Consider the following 27,001-nt stretch of genomic DNA (forward strand, 5'->3'; position numbering starts at 1 on the left):
GAGCTTCGCGAGCTGCACGACTGACACCTAGCCTGGCCAATAGCTGTCGCGCGTGGACGGGGAGAGGCGGGACGAAGCGGCGATGTCGCCGGGGGCGGCGGGCAGTGTGGCGTTGGTGCCGTGCCGCGGCGCCACTGAGCGGCCGCGGCCATACGCGCTATCGCCTGTGCCCGTCACGGCGCCCCGCCCGTGCGGCCGGCACATGAGTGCAGAAACTGATGTAACCTCGCCTCGGCTGAGGAGGGTTCCAGAGGCCGCCGCGGAGCGCGGCTCGGTGGGCGGGTCTCCGCGCTGTTACGGTGTAACGGGCACATTCCTTCTCTAATGGAGTTGGAGGGCGCGACCCACAACCCAATCCGTAGGGCGGAAGGGCGGGACAAGTCGAAGCGGGCGAGCGACTGCCCCATTTAAGGGGCAAATCTCGCAGCCAACTGGCAGAGGAAGAAGGGGCGGGAGCCAGTGAGAGATGTGAAGGGGGCAACGCTAACCAGTGACAGCCAGCAAACGCAGCCAATCGGTGAGCGGGCAGTTACGCGAGAACCCAATCAAAGGGGCCGAAAGGCGCTGCTCCTCTGTGATTGACGTGCGTCCTGGCTAATGGGCGGAGAGACCCCCGAGACTCTTCCCAATCGACAGCGTGAAGGGGCGGAAAGGGGAGAGGAAGGAGAAGACGAGCATGCAGATCGACCAATCAGCGTGGGGGTCGGCGGGGCGCCGTCCAATGGGCGGTGCGAGGGGCGGTGCGGGGGCGTGTCCCGGTGTGTTTGGGTTCGTGCTCCTCGGGGGAGGGAGAGACGGCGGCGAGGAAAGTTTGGGTTTGTTTTTTTTTTTTTCACCCCCCCGGTGGTGTTTTTTTGGCGGCGCCGGCGGAGCGGGGAGGGGTACGCTTTTCGCAGCTTCTTCGCCTTTTGCTTCCTGGGGTTCGTGTTTCCCGGGCGGGCGGAGCCGCCCCCGGCACTGAGAAGAACGGGGGCTCAGCGCACCGTGGCGGCGCCTCGGCGGTAAGTGCGGGACGGGCCCCCCACCTATTCCTCATCCCAGCTCGCGCCGTGGGACTCCCTGGAGCCCTTCCCGCCCTGCGGACCCTCGCGCCGCCTCTGAGGGGCCTCTGGCGCCGGGCCGCGGTGCCGCGGGGCGGGGGAGGGACGGGGCGGCCGGGCCGGCGGGAGGGGCCCCGAGCGGCGGCGGCTCAAGGGCGCTGCCCCGGCGGTGGCGGAGCGGCCGCTGCTCCCGCCCCGACCCCGCCGAGCGCCTGTCCCGGGGCACAGCCGGGCGAGCGCTGCCCCCTCCTCGCCTCACGTGCGGCCGCTGCTCGCCGCGGCTGCGCCCCGGTGTCCCCCACCGCCCCCTCCTGCTCCAGACAGAGCCCCGGGGAAGAGCCGCCCTCCCGCCAGATCACCCAGGCCGGGCAGGAGGTGCCGCGGCGGAAACACTCCGAGGAGCCCTTGGTGGATGGGGAAAAAAAGTGCTGTAGTGTGGGGACAGAGCCGAGGCTGCGTTGGTACCGCTGCAAACCGCGCTGCATGAGTGGAACGTGATGCTGGTTAAAATGTGTGTGTGTCTGTGTGTGTGTGTATGTGATGGTGGGTGGGAAGGGTGACCGTGTTCAGAGGTGTGTCCTAGGGGGGAAAAAAGTTTCCCCAGCTGTTTGTAGCAAAATGAGGGAATGTTTGTTTCTGGAGACGCTTCGCTGGCTGTGGATAAGCGCTGCTTGCAGCGTGGTATCTTGCAAGCTCAGATCCGCTTTATGAAAGTGCATGTAGGAGGATCTACTACAGCATACAGCTGAGGCTTGTTGAATAAACCGAAGACTCAACAAAGTGTTTTCCTAGCTGAAGTAGAGATGCTTACTGATGTAAACACTACTTGTTTTTCTGTGGTAACGTTTCACTAACCTCATGAACATTTGTTAAAATACCTCTTTATAAAGTTAACTTTTTTTTTTGTTTTTACAATCCATTAATTACTATTTTTAAATCACGTCTTGCTGGAATTCAGTTTACAACCTCTACAAAAGGTACGACGTTGTCGTTGACGTGTACAAGCGTCGTCACGTTTACAACCTCTACAAAATGTGACTTTTTCTGCAAATTAGTAGGTCGGTCTTTGGGGGTTGTACAGCTCTGTATTTGAAAGGTCTGTTTCACCTAGTGTTTTCCAGTAATATCGCTATCCATATGAATGGATTTTGGAAATTAGTTACTGCTTCAAGTGTTGTAGAGGAGATAACTTCGGTTCATAGGGTTATTAAATACGCGCACAAGCTCAAGCAGCTGTGTAGTTAGCTTGCCCACAGTGAAGTTGCTCAGCAATGCCCTCCTCTCCTGTGGTGACTTTCTAAGGGTGCAAATTCTTTGGAATGCTTGCTGTTGAAACGTGAGTGAATGCTCTCGTCTGCTGCATTACCCAAGGCCCCGAGCTAAAAGATAAGCTCCAGTTTTTCTACACGAGCCGTGGATAGTGCAGGGTCTGCTGGGTAGATCTATCTCGGGGGAGGGGTTTGCAGGAGTGACTTTTCACCTGAGTTTTATTGAGTTGCAGATGTACGTAGACAATTCCTCAGCGAAGAAATCGAAAATCGCCCTGCTGAAGGCTGAGGCTGGAGATGGGGGAAGGGAGCCCAGAGAGTTGTTAGCTGTGTGTTAGGTTTTCTGCTGTGAGGTTTTGGGGCAGTAAGGTACAGGCACATCTGTCTTAGTAGAGAGTAAGTGAGGTCATCATTAGACATTTATCTTGTTAAGCTGTATTGTATGTGTGCTGATACACAAAATGTTATTGGGATGCTTACAGGGAGTCACCTGAATCCTGTAATATGGAAGTCCCAGTAAAAATGTTACAATAAACCAGTCAGTGTCTCTTGATTAGGCAGACTTTTGTATTAATGCATTATTCCAGGTTCTGTATACCTGCAAATTTAGCTAGAGATCTGCACTTTCATTTAAATAATAAGTTCAAACGTTTGGACATAGAAGTCTTGACAAAGCTTAATCTGCCAGACTTTGTGTGATTGCCTAGTCCCATAAAACAGAGTGTGTCGTGGCTTTGCTAGGGGATGCTTATTTCATCATTAAAACTTGATGTTGGAAGATGACTTCAGAGAAGAAGCTTCAGGAGAGAATTTTATGTAGCTCTGAGGTAGTGTATTTTACCTTAGATCTGCCTCCTATCATAGAAAGTAAGAAATTAGAAATTAATTTTTTTTGCAGAAGTAATGCGTAATAAAAATCATATGTTGGGATGGCTGCATCTAGAACAGTGGGATGAATAACTGCAGCCAGAATGATGGAAAGAATTGAAGGACTGCTATAAAATTAGTAATTTGAAAATATGTTCAAATGGGGTTTGTTCTCTGGGGTTTTTGAGTGGTTTTTTCTCTTTTTTTCCCCTCTGGTAAAGCTGGTGTATTTCTGCTCACAGAAGAGATTGGATTTACAATTAAGCAGTATGAACTGGAGATCATAGAATAAGTCTAAGAAGCTTAGTTATTGACTTGAATGAGTTTATTAATAGTCTGCTTAATGGTTTGGTTACTCTATTCTCCATTTTCTGCAAAATGCTTGGATGCAGAGTCTGTTCTAGTCACTTATTGCCATTATTGTGCTTTTTTTCTTGGAAATCTTTATACATAAACATTGTCTGCTTTGTGCAGTAATAACAACTAATAGTCATTCTCCAGTTTGTTTGCGATGGCTTTCGTCATTGCTCATAGTGCTGCTATTAGATTCACTAAATCTGCAACACTTCTACTTACAGCATACCTAGCATCTTACAGCTATTCAGTTCTTTATCATTAGTTCCTATTTGTCGCTCATCCTTAACCTGTGTGTAATTTGGGTCAGTAGGTGCATTTTTGTGAAGAACTGGCATTGTTTATTTTCACAGGATAAATTAAACATGTTTAACACATAGATCGGGGATGGAAGTACCTGATGCTAGCACATATGTACCACTGGTTTTCTTTAAAGCCTAAAGTTTTCTGTTACCTCAGTGCTTATAAAATGTACTTGCTCTGGATTTGCTTTTAATGGTCTGTTTCTTGCATTTTCAGAAATTTTAATCATGAAATGTTTCACTGTCTTAGGGAAAGAATAGCAAGGGAATGTCGGTCTTCAGTTCTAATTGCAAGAACCTAGTACAGAGATGTTGAGCAAACAGTAACATGCATTTCCAATAGTTTGACCAGTTGTGGTGGAAAAATACATGTATTCTTGCTAACATTCTTCTTTAGCTTAGCATTTACTGTCTTTCTCCATTTTCAGATAAAACATGTATGGTAAGGTTGCTTGTTCTTGACGGTAAATAGAGTGTGGAATATGGACTGAAGAATTTATGTTAATTTCTTGTGAATCCAAACGAAACTTTTGGCTACTGTCTGCTAATAAAAATAGGGGCACTTTTTGGTACTTGGGCCAGCTGTCACTGTCAGACAAGTAGTTGCCTGCTGGTATTTCAGCTTGTGAGGTGACTGAGGTGACCGGGGTGAGAGTACTCAGGATATTCTGATTGCTGTTCCCTGTCCCTTTCAGCGGATAATAAAACTCTTATATTTCCTTACATTTGTCTTCTGTTCATGCGTTCTTTGTGCTGCACTTCTACTCATTATTTTTATTTCTTCAGGGAAGTAAACATGCTTTGCTGCAAGGCGTTGGTGTCACTTATTTTTTTCTCCTTTAGAGCAGTAGGCAGTGAGTACGTTAAATTTGTTTTTTCCCTTTGCCTTCTTATAGCGGTTAAAGGGAGAGGGTGTTTTTGCACTTATTATGGTTTGCATCATGTTGTAGGGGAATGTTCTGAGGTTTTTAAGTTTTCATCAGCCTAAGGGTTGTGGTTGGAGTTTGGATGTTCTCTGTGTTTACAATGTAGCGAGCTATGGAGATGACCTTTTCCAGTTTCAGCTAGTCGTACGGATTGCGTTTCTGGGCCCTGCCAGCTTTAGTAGTTCTGAAATTGGATATCATGCATGTATTTCCTGATTTAATGTCTGTGGATCAGAAAAAAACTGAATAGTTCCTCTGTGAGAAAATCTGGGAAGCAAGATGTTCAACTGAGACCCTGTTTAAATTTTATAAAATATCTACTTAAAAAAGTAAAATGGATCTGAAAGCAGCTCTTAGCCAGTTTAGCTTTTAAGTCTGTGGAGCAACATCCTGCTTGTCAGGAGAAATGGGAGGTATCATAAGGCAGCACTTATGCTGCGTGCTACAGCATACTGGTCACAATAAATGTGTAAGAAATAACCTGGAAGTTGGTATATTTTGACCATGTTAGACAGAAGATGGGAGGCTGGAAAGCTAATTAGCAGATGAAAGGATAAGAAGCAAAGTTGCAAAACAAAGAGTTGATAATTTTAGATAGCCTGACAGGATTAGTCAAAAGGTGATACAATGATATCATGTTGCTTCTATGAGGGGAAGTCCTCTAATCCATCTAAATGAATAATGAAGTAAAAGTCATTTATGTTTTTACTTGCATTTAATTTATATACTTTTATCATGACTCTTGACAGTGTCATAAAAAGTGCTATAAGAAAAACATCCTGGCAGAATTTTTCAGTAATGTATTGGGTTTTTCAGTAGTAAAGTCTTTTCTGTCACAGGAGAAATTTATGTCCTTTGATTTGGTAGTAGTCTACAAAGAACGTAGTTTTTGCAAGTACTGTTGGCTTTCTTCTGGTAAGTTTGAAGATTTTTCAGGTTCTAGCTTCTGTTTTGCTTGTTAGAAATGCTTCTTCCTATTCCTCTGATCATCTTGTATCCTAGGGTTGCAGGGTTTTTTTCCCCTACTTGAGTCCCTCTTTACTTTCTTACCACAAACACTGGTTGTACCTGCAGTTCTCTGATGTGTTGTTCACGTGGCAAAAGCAGACTTGGTGAGAGAGTTTCACTAGTTCAATTAAGTGTAGGATTTTAAATGCAGAAGCCGAATGTTTGGAAAGGTGTTTGCTGCCCTTCTTGTTTCAGGATTGGTCTGATAAGTCTCCACATGGTCAGAACTAAGGAACTGCTGGGCTGCTCCTTGGCAATCTCATTACCAACTTCCCTGACCCTGTGACCTCTCTGCATTAGTCTCACGACAGTACCACATGAGTGGTAGGAAACCCACCTCTGGGGAATAGAAGGAACTCTTCAGGGACTTGCCAGTCTACTGTGGATGGGAGCAGATCCTCTTGTCTCACTGCTTTACAGCTAAGAGATACAAATTACTCAGCACTTTGGTGTCAGTGTCCTCTAGTTAGAAACTTCTGTGTCTTAGGAGCAGAAGAGACCCAGGTTGTCCAGCTCTTCTCCTGGACATTTGAGAACCTTTTAGCTCTCTCCTGGGACATTTGGGTTAGAAATAATCTGATATCTCTTTCTGGAGAAGATGGAAGTGCCACAGAGTACATTTTATTTTCTTATTACAGCTGACAGTATAGTCTGCTTTTTCTACAGCAGTACAGTAACTTTGTGATTTAAAAGCTTTTCCAGAAGGTAGATTTTGTAGAAGATTAAATCACCTATACACTCACATACTTTACCATTACAATGAAACACTGTTTCAAACCTCTGAGGTTTCTGTTGCTTGCACACTGTGACTTGAGAAACCATAAGTTAATAGTATTAGAGGGTAGAGCTAGCATGAGGAATGATGAGGAACTTGGGTAAAAGCATTAGGATAGTATTTTGATTTTAAAAATTGCCTCTGAGATAGAGGAAGAGAATGTGTCCCCTCACCCCAGCTTCTTACAAAGATCAAAATATACTTCAGAACAAATTATGATCCATCCTTGATCTGAAGCAGCCCAAAATCCCTTTAAGAGAGACGGCCATAATACATATTGCTCTAAATAGTTGCTTTAAAGCATTTTCAGCTACTTTTATGGGGCTTAGTATCTTTCTTTGTGACCCTCTCTGGGATTTTTATGTATTGAGATTTTTCCTGGATGTATCATTGTTATTGTAACAGCATTCTTATATTGCTGTAAATATAGCAGTTTCACTCTGTGTTAGGAATGTGTTTATTCTGATAAGGATGTTTGGAGCTTTTATTTTGGAGTTTTTGTTTGTTTGTTTTTTAAGTTCTGCTGAAGTGCTTCAAGTAAGGAGCTAAAAAAAGAGCGCTTTGGCCCCTACGTGTGTCTATGCAGGATATTTTACTGTTACAGCCATTGTAATTTAAATTCTTATCCTTCCATTTGTATTTTGATTCTGAGAAAATTTTGTTTAAAGTTAAATTTTTAGTATTTTTGTTTGTCAAATGGCTGAGATTTTGCATTATCAGGTTTGAGTTGTGTTGTATCAGATGCTTATTCTGGCAAATTAAAAATGCAGATGAGTCTTCTTTTGAAGAGAACAAAAATGAGAGTCAAGCCACAGTGCTTATTTGTGACTGTTCATTAAGATTCATACAATTTTTCATTGACACTGCAAAAAAAAAGTCAATACTTAACATTTTCTTACATTTTAAATGTATTCTCACATTTAAAATGGATCTTGCCTTTACTATTCCCTATAATGCTATAGTATTTCCCTGTCTCTCATAATAAGTGTCTTTTTGGTGATTTCATACAGGCTCAGCTCAGGTTTTTCCTGTCCCTTCAAGGCAAGGTGGGATAGTAAAGCTAAAATTGAGTTTTTGTTATTAGAGCTGTGCTTTTTGCTTGGATAAATGTTTGGGTGCTTCAGGATCTGCTCATCTACTTTCTGCAGCTGGTGTGGTAGCAGCCTGAAGAACAGGTGTAGATTTTAGTTGGTGTTCAGTGTTTCTGCTGTATTTAATAAAAGCTTAGGGGAAGTTGCCTATGTTTCTGATGGGACTCGCTTTGCTAAATGGTGCTTGAAAGGGGGAAGATGTATTTTATTGCAGAGCTAGGCTTTTCCACACGTTTTTAAAACTCTATAGTTGTTGTAGATTAGCTGTCTATAATTTTCTTTGCTTGGCCTTTTTAATTTTTAGAGTACTCAGACACAGCAAAACTGGCTGATAATACTTTCATTTGTTGGAAGTTGACTGCTCTGGTTCTTTCATATTCAAAGTCCAACTTTCTCTTCCCTGTCAATTTATGTATTGTGGAAAATAGATTCTTATTGAGAGGAGCTTCCTGTTGATTGAAAACTAAATTAAACTCTGGAGAAAACAGCTAGAAGTCCCATTGCATCAAATACTTTTTAACATTGTCTAATAAGCAAAGGAAAATGCTCCTGACAGTGTCACATTGTGGTGGCCTGAGGGCAAGAATACAGTGACATAATTAGTCCTTTCCCTTTCCAGCCCTAACCTTGTACTTAACCACTGCTGGATAATGTTGCTTTCACCAGTTGAAGGTAACTAGATAAACTGGCACTGCCTTGTGTATGGATACTGTATATCAGCTTATCTCACCCCTGCCACAGCTGGGTACGTAAATAAACTGAAAGCAACTTTAGTCTTACAAAGTTTGGGCAAAAAATAATTGAGATTTTGTGTTGCTGCATTTTCAAATTTATTAAAGGATGAACAAAAAGTAGCATGCAAGTGAAGAACGTTCAAAACTAGGAGCAAATTTCAAGAGTTAGGTTTTTAAATGTGGTGTGAGAGCTTGACAGTGAAAATCAGTTGTCATGTAGTTCAAGTAGTAGCCTAAAGGCAGATGTTTTTGGTTGCAATAGTAAACTGGGTTACTTTTCTTTTAAATACCACTTTCAGAGGAAATAAGATGAGAAAGTTGAAGAGCTCTTTTTATGCCAAAAGACTGAACATTTGGGCCCTGACCTCACGCATAGTTGGGCAGGTCTGAAGCTCTTCTTGCACATAGTTCCAAATTCAGTAGTACTAACTAAACATGTTCAGCAAAGATTGCAGTGTTGAGGACTAGCATTGTATCAGTAATAGTTTGCATTGTGTTTTTAAATTTATAAATTAGCCATAAAAATGAGTGTGTTGCCTCATTTATTTGAAGAAAAAGCTTTGTTGAATATAAAACAGATTCTTGAAAATTAGCTTCCTGTTCCTTTCTTAGGTGCTGAAATAGCTGAAAAGTACAATTCAGACTGATGTCATGCTATAAATATTGATGAAGTTCTGTTTGGCAGCTGGTTACGTTCAAAGTTGGTTTGCAATTATAGTTTAGGATTATTTGCTTAACAACTCAGCATTTGTTTTCTTTGACAATAATAGTGCTAAGATCTTGGACTTCTCTGCATGTATAATCATGTTAGTGAGAAGTTAAAACGTCCTTGTATAAGGCAACCTCTCTGTATTAATCATTAGAAGTGAGATAAATATGGAACATTATTTTGGAAAATTTCAGGGTGTAAGCTGAACGTAATTTTAAAAATCAGAAAAAGCAGACTGTGATTTAAGCTTCATTCTCTTGTCACACTCCCCTGGCCTTCCTCCCGGCCGTGTCCTGCCTCAGCCTGGTCATAATCTTCTGCCGAGGCTGCATTACAGGGTGCAGTGCCCCGACCTAGAGCCTTTCTCGGGCAGCAGGGGATGCTTGTCTGCCTTCATGGCTGCTGGAGCACTTAGCACCAGTATTGCCATGCCACTGTGAATTCCTTAACAACGCAGCTCTTACTGTAAAAGCAAACAAAGCAAAAGGATAGTTTAACACAGGAAACTTTGATACTCTTCCAATGAAATACAGGAAGATTGGAAGAACTAGATAGTTTGAAGGGCAGGGTATCTTCCAATCCTGTCCTGCATGTGAATGATTTTTAGTAATGTTGTCTTTAGCTCTTGTAATTGCTGCTGTCAGTGAATAAGCAGCGTTCCCCCTTTCCCCTGCACACGGCTGCTTACCACCTTATCAGTTTTAATTTAGTTACTGCTGCTGGGTTTGATAAACATACTGCTGGATGGGACTTGATGAGTGCTACTGGTGGTTCGAAAGGAAACCTTCGATATTGAGTTGACTTTAGTGGTAAGAATAATCTGACAGGATGATTCTGTTGGGATTATCAGCAGTAAAGGAGTTATTTATAGCTTTCAGGTTTAAAGTTGAGCTGTTGAGAAGCAGGCTTCTCACTCATCACAACGTTTTGCTTGAGGTGGAGAAAAATGCTTCATGTTTCTGGTCTAGTATAACATCCACTCTTCACCTCTCCTTAGAAAACTATGGCCCTCCGTATTCTGAAGACTTGGTCGCTTTGCAAATGCCCTGAAATAAAGGCTTGGTTGCACTTGTGTAGCTCCAGCAGTGCTGAATCCTTGGGAATGCTGGTATACAGGGATTGCTGGCATTTTGAGCATGTTGATTGCGGGCCATTTTTGCCACTGGGGCATTCAACGCCATGATAGTTGTGATACTTATGGTAATGACTGCTTTTGTGCCATTGGGATTCCCGGCATTGCTACTGTTAACAAGTAATGGCAGCGTTTGCATTGTGAGTAGTCCTTTTCTGTGCCTGAAAACTGATAATTTGCAAGACCTAATAGACCCAGATATGAACAATTGAAAAGATAATTTTTTTTAAATGATAGTTTGTTTTCAACTTTGCAAAACAAATCTCTTGAGTGGGTTAAACTTTGATGTGGAGTGTAAAAAGCAGCTGGTATTCTCAACTCACTATGTTTTAATTCCTTGCTGCTCTAGGTATTACTATAACTCTTACTGTGATGCTGGCTGTCCAGAAGATGCTGTCAGTCAGTTAAGATCCACTACTCCAAACAACCTCATTTTGATAGTTTCCATAAACGTTGTGGTGTAGAGTGTTGAAGGTCTTGAAGAGAAAAAGTAGAAATAATTTTGAGGGTGTTATTTTACATGCATATATTGTATCTACACACATGTCTGTGTATATGTACATAAATGTGTGTGTATATATGCTTCAGTCACAGTGAAAATACAGGGTGGAACAAAGCACAAAGGACTTTGGAAAACTTAACCACTTTGCAGCCTTTTGCTGATTATAGTTGGGATGTAATCTTGATTACAGTTGAGAAGTGATGTGTAGTGTTATGTAGTGTACAGTAGGTTGCTGTAGCAAAGTGAGGACAAATACCTTTTATGTTCACTGTAACCTTTAATGGATTCTTTAGCTTAATCGGTATGAGCAGAAAAGAAGTGGGGTTTGTGCTGCTTTGTACAGTAGAAGGTGGCAAAATGTATAAGCAAAGCATTTTTTAAAATAAGCTTTTCAGTTTACTTTTCCTTTACTGGGAGGAGAAACATTTAGCACCCTAAATATTGTTTACATAAATGGTTTGGAACACTGGGAAGATGATGATGAAGTATTCTGTTCTTATGTTTCAAGACTGTCTTTAGACTCAAAGGCTAGAGCCAGGATTTTCTAAACTGCAAGTCTGATTTAGGACCATTTGAGAAGTATCCCTTCGCATGTTTCGCATGTCTCCCTTAACGATGAATCAAAAAGTATGACATTCTTTAATGAGAAAAAAACCACAATTTCGTTAATGATTGGATTTTCTTGAGCAAATCATGTTGTGTAGTTGTCCATTTTAAACCCCCTAACATCTTCAGGAGCACTCTGTTTTATGAAATGGTTTGTATTTGAGTTGTTCATGTAAAAAGACCTATGTGCTGTGAAGTGAGACTTGTGTTTTGTTCATGTAGGTTGTCTTTAACTTCTTTTTGGTCCTTCTGTTCTCATGTTACTTTAGAAGAGCAGTACAGAGTAATGTATATGATATCTATTCCAAGTTACAGCTATTTATCTTGTTAAAAGTACTTGTGTCATACTTACATGAACGGCTGAAACATTTCCCATATGTTACCAAAAACATCAGTGCAAAGAACTGAATACAGAACAAAGTATGAAGTTGTGCAGCCAGCGCTAAATTAAACATAATGGACACCCTTTCTCATGTCATGTTTTGCTTTAGAACACCACAGTGATTTTGTGGGATATGTGACTGCCCTTCCTGAATATTCCTCTGGATTTTTTTTTTCCATGAGAGATTGAGGATTTCTGCCTTTTCCCATTCTTCCCAGCTGTTTTGTTTAGAGAGATATCTTTAGTTCGTTTTTCCTTGAAGTACTAATCCTTCCTGGATTTCCTTCCACCTAAGTAATGCAAAGAGATTGTTCTAAACCATGTGAAATAATGAGGTTGCAAATCCTCTTCTCAAACACCAGGAAATATCTCTCCTACCAAATTATTTGCTTACAAGTTATGTTTCCATCTTCAGCCTTGAAAAGTGAAGTGGAGAATTACCAACACAGTGAGACCTGGGTTGTCCTGGGTAATTTTTGTAGTAAATCATGACTTACACTGCTGCTGTGCTGTAGATGAAAAACCATGTACTATTTCTATGTTGCTTTGAAGTTCTGAATGACTTAAAGCCAACTTCTCATATCCTAATTGAGTATGTGATGTTTTTGTTTATTTACGTCAGCAGCTGATTTTTGTAAGATGATGTTTTAAGACAGCTTGAGGCCTTTTGAGCAGAGTGTGCTCTTGGTTGCTCTATCAGAATCACCCCAGGGCATAAATCAGAACCAAGTTCAAAATTTGTGTCTGTAAAACATTTAGTCACTAAGCAAAGGGACAGGTAAACCACAGTGGCAGGTAAGACTCCATTTTATCACCAAATGTATTTTCTAGTCAGAAATTGTTTGAATGGAAATCATTCCCAGACAGCTCTTAGTTAATGCTAGAAGATCAGGAAAAAAATACTCAGTATATGGCAGTTAGTCCAATGACAGGAATGCTTTGTTCCTAAAAATTGCTGTGCATTAAGGAGTAGTAAAAAAAAAAAAAAAAAAAAAAGATGCAGTGAATTTAGAAGAGTGTTTCTTGTTCATATACCTTACAACAAACCTGAATAATGGCAACTGGAATAATTTAGATTTTAGTGATGTTAAGTTGGATGTATAGTGGTAAGCTGATGGTTCTGGACTGCTTTTAATTCCTGGAAGTTGGTTATGTTTTGCAAAACCAAAACTGAAGTATTTAATACTAGCTGTGGTTTAGACAGATTATGTATGATTTGAAATGGACATGATTGTAAGCCATGGCAAGGCTGCTATGTTACTCTTTCAAAATAGGATTGAATACCTGACAATTGGTAGGTATGGGGTTTATTTTTACACATAATATTTAATATTCAGGAGTTATTGTAGGATTACACAATCTCTTCCCTTGGGTGCAAGGAAGGGCACTTGTGTGTGTTCTCTCGGTTGCTGTACAGTTCACAACTGTACTGTTACAAGTTCCTGTACAGTTTCACCCCATGTTTTTCCCAGTTGTGAATAGAAATTGTTTCTAGAGCCTCCTACTGTTCTGTTGTATCTCATAGTCAGTAGGAGATTCTCTCACACATGCTACCAGTGTTTACTGTTTTTCCAGATTTGGATGGGAGGTTGTGGGGAGAATTTTAAGAAAATACTTTCCTGATGGCAGCCTGTTCCTTTCACTTCTGTGCACCTAGGTTTGCTGTGCTTTGGAGGCAGCTGCGTTTTGTTTTTATATTTATCCTTAATTTACTAATGACCACAGTTGGTTGATGTTATAACTGGTTTTTTTTGTCTCCTTTCAGGGTTTTGTTTTTGCACTGAATGTAGCCAGGACGGATCCTTGTGGGCTTTGGCAGCCCTTGGAAACTGTCAAAGGTAAAAATCAACCAAAGCTCAGTATTGTGATCTTGAAAGTTGGAGGTGAGAAGAATAGCCAATGCTGGTTCTTAGGATACTGTAGGATGTAGATCTGTATTAATGTGCTTTCTAATGTGTTATTTCCTGTGGGTTTGCATGTGAACTTTATGTTATTGCCTGATGTGATTTGTTTCTGTAAGCTGAAGTTGATAAGTATAATGTATCATTTTCTATAAAAATTAGTTAATTTATGTTGAGATTTTTCAAGTTACTGAAATTGGTGATTATTTCCTAAAAGCAATAAAGTTATAGTCAAGGTTTTTTTTATTTTCTGAATGCTCTTGCTTTCAGAGCAACTTGCATTTAAAGTGACAAAAATGCTCTGTTCTTCTTCTGTATGTTAAATTTTATGCTTTTGTACATTTTTAACAGACTCAATGTAATACAATGCTTTAGCAGTTAAATACAGCATGGCTGGATGGTGTGTTAAAAATGAATATTTTGTCTGTACCTAGAGGCTGGTGACAGTGATGATGCGTCAAATAAGCGCAGTCTCATTTAAGACACTGTTTGGTCAAGTAGTGCCTTGTTCTAACTGCTCTTGTTTCAAGTATGCCATGTATATGAGATCACTGCCTTGGAAGAGCACTTGTGGGCCTGTTTTGCTTTGTGAGAGAGTTTGGGACCTACCTTCAATTTTTGCTTAATGTCTGTAATGGTTACATTTGGTGCAGCTTTACTGTCCTTCAGGGGGTTTCTAGTGGGCCATATCCAATTTAGACTTGGGAATTCACAGGAATCATGATTGGTTGTACATTAATAAATGCTTCTCTCACAGCTGCTCTTTAGAAGCTTGAAGTAGGTTTTTTCTTCGTTATCAGATGAAGAACAGATTTTCTCTTTAGTCCATATTTGATTCCTGCTGCCAATCTAAAAAGAAAAGTGTTGCTGCAAAAAAGACCCTTGAATTAGACAAGGTGCTTAGTCCCAGTGATGCCTGTTTGATCAAACCAACTTTGAAATCATTGGAATTCCAGCTCTCTCTTGCTATTGAGGACCGTATATTTCTCCATGCTGGACCTGCCTATGTAGGGGGAAAAATTAGGCCTAGAAGAAGTGCCTTGTTCACTGGTATTGACTTTCAGGGATTTATAAGTATATGGAAATTTTGTTTAGGCTTTGCTTGCAGAGTGTGTTAGAATGCAGTAGTGCAGAGATGGTATCCATAAAGACACTGCACTGTTCTGCTTACACTGAGTGCTGCTAGCTGCATCCGTCATGCTGATCCAAGTAAACAAAATGAGTATATCTTTGATGCAGAAAGACACGAAGCAAAAATAAGACTAAATATCAAACAGGATTGTCCCAAAACCATACTGTTTAATGGCAGGACGGTATTGTAGTAGGCATTAAAGTTGGAAATCCAGCTGGTTCATATTAATAAATGCTTTTACCTTTGAGAACAGATTCTCATCACTGTATTACATTTTAAAGAGTTAAAGTTGTTCCTAAGTTTAGACGTGCATTTGCTACATCATATATGGGCACACCAGTGCATTGCTATTTGTCAGGCCTTCCTTGTTGTTACTTTACTCCAGTTTTTTCTGAAGGATATCAGGTGAAAAAAAATTGAAGGATTTCAGTTACATTTCAGGTAGTTTGGGTGGATATGTGCAAGGGTGGAAGAGGGTTATCTTATTTTTGACCTTTTCCATGAGTGACTTTCTTGATAGGTGTTGGGTCTGAAAATCTAAATGGGCTGTCTATAAACTTCCTTTTTATCACCTGGGAACCTGACATACCACATTAAGTATTGAATATAAGTAAAAAAATGCCTTTAGGCTTTTGGCATTTTCCTGATCCTATAGGATGCTAGTACAAATTCTTACTTTCCATCCATCCTCCATGTATAAAATAAATGACCTTGTGTGTCACCTTCAGGACTCTGGTCAGAAGCTGGTGAGCTGAAGAGATGATGTCTGAAACATGGAATAATTATGTTATTTCTTCATGTGCTGGCAATAAGCAGTCTCTGTTGGCTAAGAAGTCACCCTCAGCTGTAAATGACTGCTGCAAAAGTCTGCCACAGAGGTAGTGTCCCATGGATTCGGAAATCTTGAAATGTCTCCTTTTGGCAATAAATAAACTTGCAGTGCAGCATGCTTCTGCCAGTGGCTAAGGGAATCAATGATTCATGTATGCAAAAGAACATAAAAATTATTGTGGGCTCATAGTTTATTGCAAGATGTTTGGTCTCCTGAAAGAACCCAGATGCAAATGCAATAAAGTATAAAAAAAGCCCAAACCAAACAACAGAAGGACAGTGTTCAGCAAAACTTCCTCTTGCAACACCTTTTGTCGTCTGTGGCTTAGGATTTTCCTGTACCAGCTAAAAATTTTTGTTGATGGATTTTCTTTTTCCCTTGTGAAGTTTTCTAGTAAATTACTGAGCCTTTTAGAACTTGTACCTTTTTACCATCCCATGTGAGTGAGTTCACTCTAAGTATTGTATGACATATTATGTTTTCTTAAAATGTTAAAGGAAATAAAACATTAATTGTGGGATAAATTGAGAGAGAAAATAGGAATTCTAAAAAAAAGAAAATGCAATGAAGAAGGAAGAGAGTTTATTCATTCGATTTCCTACTCTAATCTCTGACTTCTGGATAGTTCCAATGTATTTAATCTGTTGTCTGTGGAAGAGCTTGCTTTTCTTTGTTCTTGTCGCCTTTCAATTTTTTTTAAATTTCCTAGTTCTGCTGACCTTTCCTCCTTTGAGATGCACTGGTTGGTGGGGTTTTTTTTGTCTTCTTCCAAGAGTAGTATATAAAAACTGGACTCAAATACTGCCAATTCCTCTGGTAGTGAGGGATCTCAGAAGATAAAACACGTCAGTTTTTCAAAGGCTTATGTTTCAGTTCTTCCAGCACTCTGAATGAAAAGGGACTTCCCCTTGCGGTGCTCTTGGTCTGACCTTTCTGGTCTTGTTTTATATGTAAGCTTTTTTTAATGCTTCTGTAGCTCAAGTTCATTTTTGCTTATTTCTCTGACTTCGAGGCCAGGTGAGTGCCACAGGAATCCTTCTGGCAAAAGCTGTTTTGGCTGTTAGACATCAGACTATCTGTCTAACAAAAATCTGAGGAGCTTCCCAATGACTTGATTCTGATACTGCAAAATCATGCTCCATAACTCCTAGCTTTGGAAGTTCTGGAGTGGGTTTCAGAAACTGAGCATGGCAAAGAAGTACCATGGACAGGGACTGCCCAGCCTGGCCTCCTCCACTGTGGGTGCAGAACAAAAAGCTAGAAACATTTGTTATAGGCAGGAAGATCTTGGCATAGATGTTATTCTTAGCATTTGATACTTCTGATTTTTGATTAAGTGCTGAAGGCAGAATGTTTAAGTGAGGATTTGGGTAAGCGTTTGCTTTTCTTCTCATTCCTTCTTTTCCCAGAAAAGGAAATTACTATGCTCTGAGTCTTTACAACTCTTGTGTCTTGCACTAGAGTGTATGATATTACTGAATGTAACAGCTTGTTGGCTGTAAGATTTATTAAGTTGTATGTAACATTTTGTAGCTTCAGGCCCTTAATATTTGTAGAACGTGTTCTTCACTTCTTGAGTCAACAAAAAGATGTTGTTTTACCTATGTGCAACATAACAGAGGAGACTGGAGTGCGGACACCTTACGCTCTGAACAGGCATTAGCAATGAAGTGAAGGAGGTGCATCATTTAGAAGCTTTCTGTTGTCAGTTTCCAGGCTTGGAATTGCTGCTGTGAAGATGACAGTCTGCAGTTCTGTAGCCGAGGTGCAGAAGTAGAGAGACTTGAAATGGATGTTAAATGCTGGTGCAGCTGAAGAGTTACATAATCTTGAGAGGGACAACTGTTAAAGGCTAACAGCTCTTGACTTTAAGAGAATTCTTAATTCGGTGTACTCAGTGTGAGCCCTTACTTTCCATATACCTGGAATGTTAGAGATCTGATCATGGCTTACATCTTGCATTTTAAGTGTGAGAGATTCCTCCTGAATTTATGCTGGTGCATTTGATCTCTTAAATTGATTAATTTGATCCATTACCCCTGAAAGATGCCTCATCCTCTGGAGTAGAAGACATTCTAATCTTAAACACCAAAGTCTCCCTAATTGTATTGCATCCTTCCATAAGTTAGTTTACAATTTGCAGACTGGAGTTTGGGGTGCAGATTTTGTTCAGTTGGAACTGCACTGATACTGTCAAACAAACTTGAAAATAGATTACCTAGTAGTGTTGAATATTGGAAACACTGGGATCATTTGACCTGGGTTAAATTGGAAATGCCAACCTGAAGGTGAATAACACTATCTGTTCCCTGAACCATTTAGATTCTAGAATGTGCTTATTCTTAAAATGAAGTCAAGGAAAAAATCCTGAGAGTAAGACTTCAGAGGTACTGTGAGATCACTGGAAGTCTTAACAATTTTTCAAACTAATAACGTTTAGATTGGCTTTAAGCTGTGCCTTTAAGGCTTATATTTGCACAAAAGCTATTTCCTGGTAAGAAAAAATTGCTCAGCTCTGGTCTGTGTGATTGTTCCTTGCTGACTGTGACTTTAACGAGTAAAAGCAGTGACTGCATTAAATACTCAGCAATGACACTTTAAAGTTATAAAGAAAGTATATTCCTGTTAAGTGGATTTTTTTCTTTTAATTAAATAGTTTTGTCTTATCCTGAATAACAGTTCTTGTTTGTGTAAAACATTATTTCAGCAAATATGTGCAGAATGGCATCATTAAAGGTCATAGCCTAGAATTGTTGTTCATGTGCACTGCAATCTCACATAACATTGTTAAAGGCAGAAAAAGAATTGTTTTTAAAATATATCTTTGTTGTTTATCTTTTAGGCAGTATTTTGCATTTCTGCAGAGCTTTGCACAGATCCTGTTCCCATGCAAACTGATGAGGGAGAAATACTGGAGGAAGGCAGTCCCAAGGTCAGTGAGGTAAATGCCACTGTGTTTTGGAGGAAGAGGAGCTTGTTTGGCTGAAATGGGGGCAGGGGAGTACATGGAATGAACATTGACTGGTGGTGGTATTTTTAATAAATACCTTCATGTAGATGCTTATTATTTATTGTCATGGAGATACTTACAAAAATTCCAGGAAGGAAAGAGAAAACTTGTAAAAAGATACTAACCCTGATTGTATTTAATTTGTGATAACTGGAAGGACTTTCTTTCCTACCCACCCACCCTCTGAAGCAACTGAAAGAATTAGACATGTGGGCCCTTGGGTGCAGGTGTTGGTGTCTGTGGATTGCTGACTGACCTATATTGAAGGTGGCTGCTTCTTGTTTCCCTGTACTTGCCAGCGTGTGCTGTGTTGTGAGACTGGATTGTGTGTTGTTTTTAAAGACACCTCTGATTCTCAGCATACCTTGTTGGGACAGGAGCATGTGAAGTGGTCTGTTGAACACAATGCTGTGTCCTGCTTTTTGCCTTCTTCCTGAAGATGCAAATGTTAAGATGTGAATTACTTTGGCTTTCATAATGACATAGTCATTGTCATACTCTTCTGAAGGTTTATAAATACAGTTTATAGTCCTGACTGCTCAATGAGTTAGTGTCAGCTTTGTAACTGATCTGTGTTTAAAACATGCTCCCTACATTTCACAAAAATCTGAATCATTGTTAGTTTGCTTGTAGCTTTGTGTAAGAGAGAGACTGAGAAATTAAAAAATGGAAGACTAAAGTTAAAATCTGTTTCCTAGGTAGACCTTTGGAGAGATGTTTTCATTGTTTTAATATCTAAGAAAAAACATTTCTTTAGCTGTAAGCACCAAGTTAGGAAGTAAGTAATTATTAGAGAAAGGATTTGGCAATTGTGCTGCAGGTACTTTAGGAGTTGTGTTAATTTTAAATAGCTTTGAAGGAAGGTTGGCTGTAGATTAGGAGCTGAAAAATGAGAACATATCAGTGGATGTACTTGCACCAATCCAGGCTATTGAATGCATCTTTTGACAAGGACGAGATTACAGGTTTCAGTGGGGAATAAACATGAGTGAAGAGACATCACGATGCAATTAATTACTGATTATAGCACAGTCATTGGTGTCTTCACCACACAGAGAGGATCTGTGTGTGTGTGTGTGAACACACATTTAGGTGTATACAAACAGGTGCCTGTGTGTATATTTATGGATATACAGCTTTCTTTTGTTTTTGCCTGTGTGGCAGGAAGTAGATTGAAGTAACTGTCTTTTCCTCCAGTGAAGGGTATGCTTTTCTTTGGCATACTTAATTCTGGATATAATGGTGAAGACTGTATATCTGCTCCAAATATAGAATGAGCTTAAATTTAAAACCAAATTCTTTATACTGACTTTGAATACCTAAATGTGTATGAAGTATTGGTTTGAAACAATTAGAGAATGTGGGAGATCAGGAATTGTGCATCTGGTACTTAGTGTTATTAATAAAGGACTATATAGGATCAGTGTATATTAACCAAAAAAGTCATGACTACATCTAGTCCTTCTCCCCATTCTGTGATGTGCAGGACTACTCACTGAAGTCTGTTTTTCAGTGTTTCTTCAATCTGTAAATGACTATCCTCTCTTTCCTTGTCTCAGGAGAGTTTTGTAACTATAAGAGTTGAAGATTTGTCCTAGAAAACTTTAGGCAAAATATATTTCACCATGTTGTCTAGTATAATTGAAATGATTCCCTCAATTTAAAAATGTTTACATGATCCAGTGACCCATTTTCATAAAGATACATTTTCCTATGAAATACCTTTATTAGATATTCAGTAATGTAGTCCAGCTTTTTGACTTTTCCCATCCCTCCCCACCCACTCCCAAATTTTCAGGCAGAAGACATGAAGTATACTTGAATGAAGTATTCTGAAAGAGAGGAGAGCAAAATCATCTTCTGTGGAGATACCATGAATATAAGGATATAAAGATTTGGATTCTGCAAGAATTAATTTTTTTTGTCGTACCAGCCTGAAAATAACCTAAAAAGCTTTACATGAAGATTCTAACACAGAGTGGAAAACAAATGATATGTCATGCTGTATGCTTGTGAACTGGTTTGGTTCTATAACTCAGATTAGTCTGATTTTCTGGTATCCTAGACTGTATAATATTTTGAGACATGCTGATCAAGACTTGAAGATAAAAGGAGATTTCCCCTGGTTTTGAAAAAAAAAATTATATTATGCCTTATGTAGAGCCGAGTAAGTAATTTTAAAGCCTAAATATTTATGGCCTTCAAACTAATTAACTCTATGTAAGGTATGATCAGAAAATTTAAGCCCTGCAGTCAGACATCATGAATAATGATCTTCTTGCTTGACTCCTAACAATGTGGTGAGACAGTTGTAAAGCTCTTGAAATGAGTGGCAAACTCAGTGGCAACTCATTGGAAATTAAGCTTAAGGATGGTTATTGATGGACTTATTCCCACTTTAGTGTTTATTTCTACCACTGCTGTTAATGTATACATTTTTATTTAATTAGTAATTTAATTTTTTAATATTGTGGTTGTTGAGTTGTGCTCATGTTCTCAATTTTGCATACACTTTCTTTAAAATGGCCTCAACATGGTAAAAACGGCTGGCACCTGACAATTGCATGCTCTTGATTCCAGTATTAGCTAATGTTAGTGCTATACAGAGAGGAAGCAACCTGTGCAGAAGTCAGTTATTTCACATGAGCATATGGATTTTAAAAATTAATTTAGTTTTGGCAGATGTGAAAGTTTTATTTGATAATAATATCCGGTCTATTTTATCCAAGTGACCTTCTATTAAGTATCATACAGTGAAGTATCCTTTCACTTTTTAGAATAGTTTGGGGTGGGCTGTCTGGTTTCTGGCTTTTCAGGGTCTCTTTTCTTCCTTTCAAAAAATAAAAAAAGAAAAGAATCATAGAATTGTTAAAGTTGGAAGAGACCTCCAAGATCAGTGAGTCCAAGCTTTGAATACCACCTTGAGGTTGTAAAGGCTCACCAGTGGGGTACAATCAAGGGAATTTTGTCGGACTCATCTCTTCAGAACTGGGAATCCAAGCAAGACCCTTATGGTGTTCTCCCCAGTCATGTTTGCTGGAGCTGCCAGTGGGAGGCAGGAAGCACTGTGTCATTCTGGTTCCCTGATACCAAAGTGAAATCTTCTGCTACCTCTCCATTGCAACAAGAGGAAAAGAAAACCAGTGTTTCTGCTTGGAACCTTTCCCCTTTTCTATTATTTGGATTATGACTTTAATTTTTAAATATATTTTGTGGTGGCTAATTAGCTACTAACACTTACTGGGCTTTTTCCATTAACAGCCTTGCTACCCTGATATCAACAAGCGCTGAACTTCTTGTTTGTGACTGATTTCAACTGGTTTGATCCATCCGTTAAGGATTATTGCACAGGCAATACTTAAACTTGGTTTCGTAGTTGTTCCTTTGCTGTAAAATATTGCAGGAGGAGGCTAAAATTTTATGCCTGATTTGAAGTACTTTTAGATTTCTTTCAATGTTGGCAGGAATTTTGAGCTTATGCAGAAAACTTCTTTATCAAAAAATGCAATTAAAATGCTCATGTTAAATGTAGAATTTCCCACTCTCCTCCTAGTTGTTCCTTCATGTCTCAAAGGAAAAGCCCATTTATTCAGAGGGAGTGAGGGACTTTGACAAAAGTAATTTACAGAAAGGTATTTATGAATCGTGGTTTTGGTTCAGTGTTGTAGAAGGGAAAGGAGGAAAAAATATATAGTTCTGCCATTTTAATGTTTTGTATCCTGAAAATCTAGGTACACAAAATTTTGATGAAAAATATGACTGCACAGGATGTCTAATAACACTCAATTCCTAATAGGAACAGGAAAAGGGGTGAGGAAGATTCTGTATTTTATGGTGTTAGGTAAATGTAATTTTATTCAAAGTTTCATCAGCATTTGTAGAAATAATTATTGAACTGAATCGGTAGGCCAGGAATTAGGCTACTTTTTCATACTTTGGCTCTTTCAACCAGTGACACAGACACTGAGGCTTGTCTTATTTTTCAGTCTCAATGTCCAGTGCCATTTAATAGCTGTCTTGAGGCCACTTGTTAATCCTTATTTTATTTCAAGTTGCTACACTGTTCATATCTGTCAATGTGAATCTTTCCCTTACATTATTGAAAACTGCCTGTTGTCAAACTGGTTAATTCTTACTTTTCTTGGTGTCTAATTGTGAACTAGCACTTGCCTTCTATTGAAATCACTCTTCAGAACTCCATTGGCACTGGCTATGTTTTGTTGTGGTGTTTGATTTTTTGGTTTTGTTTTTTTTTTTTTTATCCTGACACATTCACACAGAGATGATAAAAAGGTTAAAAAGTATGTGACTCAAGTATCTAAACACTTGCTTTTCCTTCATACATGTTGAGAATAAAGGAACACAAGGTGATGTTAAGTTAGGTATTTTAATATTTATAAACGGAATCTTAAAATTCACAAGGTAGTGCGGTGAGGAGTTCTCTTTCCTAAAAGCAGGAGTGTTCCACTAACTGCATTTATGGGTAAGGTATGCTCAGTTCCTGATGTGGATGTTGTATAATGATGACAATAGTGCAAAAGTTAGGCTGATGCTTTCATTTTGTGGGATTTCTAATTAATATAATGAAAAAAATCCTTAGTTACATAATTAAACTTGCAGCATCCAAAACGTTGATGTGTATCTCTGGGGCTTACAATCCTACTCAGTGATATAGAACTGGGTTTCTATTCAGATAGCACTTAAATAATTTAAAACATTCAGGCCTATACAGTAGTGAAATAAACAGTCTGCTCTGTGATATGTTTTCCAGTCTAGTACTGGCCTGGTACAGGGTGCTTTCAGATGATGGTTCCCTGCACTATGAATACCTGCACTCTTAGAAGATTTTGGCTTGTTACAAGAGGTGAGCTTTCAACCTCAGTGTACTTTCTTGTGAGTACCTGACAGTTCTCAGTATGTTTCAGTTTACTCATGTGGCTGTTGCTTCTCCATTGGATCTGTGACAGTAGGCTTTGGGGTTTTTTTTATTTAGTTATTTCATTTTTCACATCCTCTGGTGAGTTACTTGTGGAGCTTTCAGCATTTCTGTGCCCTGTTTTACAGGGTATATTTCCATTATTTTTCCAGAACATGAGTTGTAGGAGCAGCTAGTCTTTCTGACTTACAACTATACTAAGTTCCTGGAGTCTTTGCATGAAGTATCTTGTATAGTCTTTGAAAAGTAGAGAGGCATTCTGTCTAACAAGGCAATTTATGCTTATCCCAAAATGTAGCAGCTTAAGAACTAGGAGGATAAAGAATTTTTCACAACAGAAACTGATGTCCTCTCCATGCTCTGCTAGCTTCATTTAGTGAACCTGAAAAAAGCTACAGCTCTTTAGGAGAATAATTTTAAACCCAAAATATTTGCATATCATGTATTGAAATAAAAATCCATTAACCTCTCAGTAAAAAATTAATTACTTAGAATTCCTTTTAATTATGTGTTATAAAAGCTTGTAAAAGTGCTATGATAGAGTCCTCTTGTTTTAAGCATAGATTAACATAGGGAATCAAGGGAAGCTGAAATTTTCTGTTAATTTCTCTCTGAAACTTAAACACTGTGGCCAGGAAAAGAACCTAAAATACTTTCCTACAAAATGCTACATGCTTGGACCTCTCTACATGGGGAAGAAAACCCAAGGAAACCTGCTTGTGAGTTTATAACTTCAAATTTTCAAGGCATTGCAACAGAGTTCGAATTATGGTATGGGGTCTAACCCTACCTGGCAGCTAAGCACCACACTGCTGCTCATCCACTCCTGTCCCTGCAGTGAGATGAATGGGTAGAATTGCAAGGGAAAATGTCAGAAAATACGTGGATTCAGATAAAGGCGATGTAATAATTTGGGGGGAAAAACCCAAACCAACAACTAAGAGGAGAGGAAAATAAAGCCTGTGAAAGAACAAATGATGCAAAAGGAAAAGAATTCCTTGCTGCCCAACAGTAGATGCCCAGCCAGTCTCTGAGCAATGTTAGCCCTAGCTAACATCCACACCCACCCTCACGCACTCAGTTTTCATGCTGAGCATGATGCCTTGTAGTGTGCAGTATCCCTTTGGACAGCTGGGGTCAGCTGTCCTGGCTGTGTCCCCTCTGGCTTCTTGTGCACCACGGGCCTGCTCACTGGTGGAGTGGTGTGAGAAACAGAAGAGGCCTTGATGCTGTGTGAGCCCTGCTCAGCAGTAACAGAAACATCCCTGTGGTATCAGCACTGCTTCCAGCACAAATCCAAAACACAGGCCTCTACCAGCTACTATCTGGAAATGTAGCTCAATCCCAGCCAAAACCAGTACAGTGTGTTATCAGGGTTCACTATTAAAAAAGCAGTTATAAATAAGGTAAAATTGTTGAGGACTTTGCAAAAGAGACCATGGAATTAGACAGTACTACTTGAACTATTGTAAAGGAATGCTGTTGATAGCCTGGGTGCTTGGACATTTTAAAAGAAATTCAGGATCAAGTTCAGGATTCCGCCAGTTGGATGTACTGTTTTCTACAGAGGCAAGATGGATTGCTCATCTGAAACCTACTTATCCATAGTGAAGACTGCTAAAATATAGATGCTGAACTGAAAGATGACTCTCTGTTTTCTAATCTCAAAATACCCTGAAGTGCTTTTGAATCACAAAAGAGAAGGTTAACACAATGATGTCTTTTCTTTCTCTTGGAAAATACCATCATGTGCCAAGGTGACTTTGAGATCTGTAAGAACTGTCACCATGTGTTCTTTGATCCAGCCTTTTCCTATGTAGAGTTCATGTGGAGGAAGTTTACTGGCGTGGCATGTCACTGCAGTGAACAAGTGTGTCATTTATAAAGGAAAAAACCCTTCAGTCTTAAGACAACATTCAGTTTAAAAACTCATCTTTTCCATTCTTTTAAAGATTCTTTCTTTTTCATAAATATTTTCTCATTAGTTTTTTTTCTCAACCACCAGCATCTCTTCTTCAGTTGACTACAGCAGTTTAGAATACTTTGCAAAGCAGACAAAAAAGCAGATATTTGCTTAAAGATTGAAAGAATGGTTCTGCATTTGGGAGCTTATGTGGTATAGTCCCACTATAATGTGAATGACAGTCAGGGAAATTGATTTGTGGCTTTGCTTACAAAGCGTCTCTTCTCATGCAGGTGTACTATTGGCACACAGTTTGAGGGCTTTCTGCATTTTAAGAATATTGTCTTTTGATCTCTTTCCATTTGGTATTGGCTTTAGAGAATTGTTGGCAGTGGTTGTAGTCCATGTGAATTTTGACAGAATTCTTTATATGAAGAGTTCTTTTATATGAAGTCTTACAGATGTGGAAGTATTGATGAGTGTTTTCAATTTTCCTGTCTTATGGCAGACTTGAGGAGGATAGGTATTTGGGGAGAAATTTGAGCCTGGGGCATTAAAGCTTCCTCTACCCTACTTTAAAAAAATCTTATATTTACTTTAGAAATATTTTGTAGAATGTTAGTCTGGCTGAATCATTGAAAGGTGTGAAATTCATGGCCTTGTTGACTGCATGCATTTGCAAGACTGTACATTTGCATGACCCTACAAGGACTATTTCCTTTTCATTTTGTGAACTAGATGGGTATGAATTTTTTCACTTCCTCAAAAATTTTTTTTCATTCATTGGATGTGGAAGAAGTGCATGTGAGGTTTGATGGGAAGAGTGTGGGTTGTTATTCTTGTGATGGTAGTAGTAAAAAATAGTAGTGATGATTTTCAGCATTCGAGTACATAAGAGGGCGACTGGACAACTAAGGACACTGGAATTCTGCAAAAACATATTGTGAGATATCAGTTCTCCTGAAGAGTAAAAGCAACATTGAAAACATGTCAGTGTTTCCTGGCACTTGTTTGAAGTCACTTGAGCATTTGAGCAGTAGGCAAGAGGGTGTATCATAAGAGGGGAGAATGTAGTAGTTGTCTACAGACACAGTAATGTGGAATTAGGTTAAGAAATATTTAGAGGTACTTTGAAATCATGTTGGTTGGTTTCAACAAATACAATTTCCACATGTAATCCATGGCATCTAAAGGTTTCTTGGGGGTTTTTTGAGGGCAAGTTGTAGAAAAGCCCAGGCTCTGCTCCAGAGATGAGTGGCTATATTAATAGTTTGGTGGTCTGTCAGATAGCTAGTCTTTCCAATAATCTTGATAAATTTGGAAAAATTTTATAAGCAAGTAGCAGTGTCAGTGGCTCCCCTGTGACTAAAATTAGTTTGGATTTGTGTTCTGGTAACTGAAGAAACTGGAAAGCAGCTGTGTATTGTGGGTGTGGATAGCCTGTATTCCTTCTCCTTTTTGACAGTGATCAAAAGTGGATGCCTAATACAGACCTAAGGCAGGGTTAATATAAACATATGACAGATTTGTTCTCAGCCTCCAGCTGTTGAGGAACTTTGTGGGCCACTGTTAGTTTCTATGTGTTTAGAAT

General features: G+C 39.5%; 1 protein-coding gene across 23 annotated transcripts in view; it reads left to right on the forward strand.

Annotated features, from left to right (window-relative positions):
• The first annotated feature begins 309 nt into the window (after positions 1–309).
• Positions 310–27,001, forward strand: part of TNRC6B (trinucleotide repeat containing adaptor 6B) — a 130,619-nt gene continuing 103,927 nt past the window's right edge. For 5 of the 23 annotated variants that reach the window (XM_068191320.1, XM_068191326.1, XM_068191340.1 and 2 more), the window contains exons 1-3: positions 597–803; positions 13,460–13,534; positions 18,404–18,502. In XM_068191320.1, coding sequence (XP_068047421.1) covers positions 598–803; positions 13,460–13,534; positions 18,404–18,502 — 380 coding nt within the window. In that variant the 5' untranslated portion in view covers position 597. The other 18 variants (XM_068191336.1, XM_068191345.1, XM_068191328.1 and 15 more) reach the window with 15 other exon arrangements.

The sequence above is a fragment of the Anomalospiza imberbis genome, chromosome 5 (genome assembly GCF_031753505.1).
Source record: "Anomalospiza imberbis isolate Cuckoo-Finch-1a 21T00152 chromosome 5, ASM3175350v1, whole genome shotgun sequence".
NCBI classification, from domain to species: Eukaryota; Metazoa; Chordata; class Aves; order Passeriformes; family Viduidae; genus Anomalospiza; species Anomalospiza imberbis.